General features: G+C 45.7%; 1 protein-coding gene across 6 annotated transcripts in view; it reads left to right on the plus strand.

Moving 5' to 3' along the window:
• The window catches only part of LOC125030529 (FERM domain-containing protein 4A-like), a 418,748-nt gene that overhangs the window by 283,734 nt on the left and 132,514 nt on the right, over nt 1–2,500 (plus strand). For all 6 annotated transcript variants that reach the window (XM_047620612.1, XM_047620613.1, XM_047620609.1 and 3 more), the window contains exon 5: nt 2,334–2,418. In XM_047620612.1, coding sequence (XP_047476568.1) covers nt 2,334–2,418 — 85 coding nt within the window. The remainder of the gene's footprint in view (nt 1–2,333; nt 2,419–2,500) is intronic.

Genomic DNA, 2,500 nt, shown 5'->3' on the forward strand with positions numbered 1-2,500 from the left:
CAATATCTTTCCCTTTTCCATAGTATTGCTATCCCTTTCATCATGACTCACCTGATTACCGACGTAACCTGACCGCCAAGTACATTTATATATACCTCTGTGTATCTCTTGTCCCGTAGGCCTTGATGAAGCAGTAAATGCGAAAAGGCCTTCGGCATATTCGTGTGTTTTCCTGTACTTCCCTTCGTTGTTCTACTTGCATTTTGCTTTTATCATGATTGCATTCCTCATCGCCACCATGTTCACTGGTTCTTCGTTAATAACTGTCGTTCCTCGGTTTTCGTCTTCTCTCCCTCCCTCCGTCGTTCTCTTTCCCTTCCTCCCTCCTTCATCTTCCCTCCTGTCTTGGAAGAAGATGAAGCCACCTTAGTTTGACAGATATAAAACGCAAGGGAAAAGCACGTGCGTTCATACATGCATACAAACACACGTACATGCATACATACAAACACATGTACATACATACATACATACATACATACATACATACATACATACATACATACATACATACATACATACATACATACATACATACATACATACATACATAAATACGTACATGCATACATACATACGTACATATATACATACATACATACATACATACATACATACATACATACATACATACATACATACATACATACATACATACATACATACATACATACATACAGAGGATGTAAAGAAGAAAAAAAAGAAGGGAGGAAGAATGGATGGACGGGCGGAAATAAGGAAGGAAGGAGGGAGGGAGGAAGAAGGAGGAGTATGTAAAGAAAGAAAGAAGGGAAAGGGGAGGAGGAGGAAGGGAAGGAGAGCCAACAGAAGAAAAGGATGTCGAAGCCCTCCCCCCAAAAAAAAATCTTAAGAAAGTGCTGTGAAATTAGTCAAGTGGAAGTGACTGGGATTTTCGGCTGGTAATGACAGGAACCATTTTAGGATTTCCCAGATTACGATCGGCAAATGGGTATTCCGAGTCCATAAAAGTGCTCCGGAGCGTCCAGGGTTGAAGCTCGACGACGGTGTCCGAAAGGCTTGGAGTGGGAGTGAGGCCGGAGTGAGGCGCGGGAAAGCCTTCTCTATGGGATAGCTCTGGTGGGTGAATGTATTATTTTTTTCCTCAAATAACCATGAAGGAGAGGGGGAGGATGGAAGGAGGGGCAGAGGGAGGAGAAAGGGATAAAAAGAGAGAAAGAGAAATAGAGGGAGAGGAAGAGGGAGAGAGAGAGTGACGAAGCTACGTGAAAGACCCCTGTCGATGTCGTGGCTGAACCCACGACCTCCACAACTTCTTCAGGATTTGCAAATCCCACAGACACGCAAAATATGAACGAGACACGTACGTGATTAAGCGAATGGAATGTGTTAATTCTGAAGTAAGGGTCTGAAATTTGCCTCGAGCACTCCTAAGTGAATATTTTGGAACGAATGTAAAACAAGAGACACAAGCCCACTGTGCTACGAGGGAAGGTGGGCGTGGCCGGGGGCGCACTTGTCCCTCCCATGTATGGCAGTCCCTTGTTTATGGCCACGAGGCGAAGCGGAACGAAGGACGGGCGCAGCTTCCCCCGCCCCCCTCTGGCCCTTGCCCTCCCACGGCCGAGGCGCAACGTTCAGGGAATAAGGATCGCTGCGTCGCTTGTGGGAGAGGGTAAGGCACAGAGAAAGGAGAGGAGGGGAGAGGGAGAGCGAGAAAGAGAAGAAGGAGAGAGAGAAGGAGAAGGAGAAAGAAAGAGAAGAGGAAGGGGAAGAAAAATGAAAAGGGAAAAGTAATTGGAAAGGGAAAGGGAAACGCGAGAGGAGAGGAAGGGAGAGTCGAGACAGCCGACAGACAGATGGAGAGACAGCTGGACAGACTGGGATTCCATCACGCCCTCTCCTCCAGTGCCGCTTGCTCGCCCTCCTCCTGTAAGGTGGATGGGAGAAGTAATAACAGTTAGCCGATGGACCTGCCCGATACGCGACCGGCCGCCAGGTAGACTGTGAAAGATGGCCGGGGTTGGGGAAAGGGAAACCAGTAAAATTTATTTTTTCGTAATTTGTCGATCTCGAAAAGTTCATTTGGAAGTCTTTGTTTTCTTGTGAATTTATGTGACGTCGTTGATTTGTTTTTCTCTCTCTGCCATGCACTTGTTTGGGATGTCAATTAACATGTGTGTGGTTTCTTCGAAATTGTTTGGAAGATTAGCTCTCGGGTGTTAACTTTTGCCTTCGGTGGATGCTTGTGAGTGGCATTTTTATGATAATGGGAAATAGCTTTGGGGGATTCGTTTCCCATTGTCTTCTCTCCCCCTCTTCTCTAATGAGTTTCGTATTTTCCTTTTTTTCAGGTTTTACATTGAGTCGGTATTGCAGCTTCAGAGCCCGCAGACGGTGGAACTCTTTTACCAGCAGGCCAAGAATCTAGTCTTTAAGGTAAGTGTTTTTTTGTGTGTTCCTGCCTCGTCTCAGTAGCATCTTTCGGCTACTAATGAGATGCATAATAAGTTAAAAATAC

Source organism: Penaeus chinensis, chromosome 11, assembly GCF_019202785.1.
Source record: "Penaeus chinensis breed Huanghai No. 1 chromosome 11, ASM1920278v2, whole genome shotgun sequence".
Taxonomy (NCBI): Eukaryota; Metazoa; Arthropoda; class Malacostraca; order Decapoda; family Penaeidae; genus Penaeus; species Penaeus chinensis.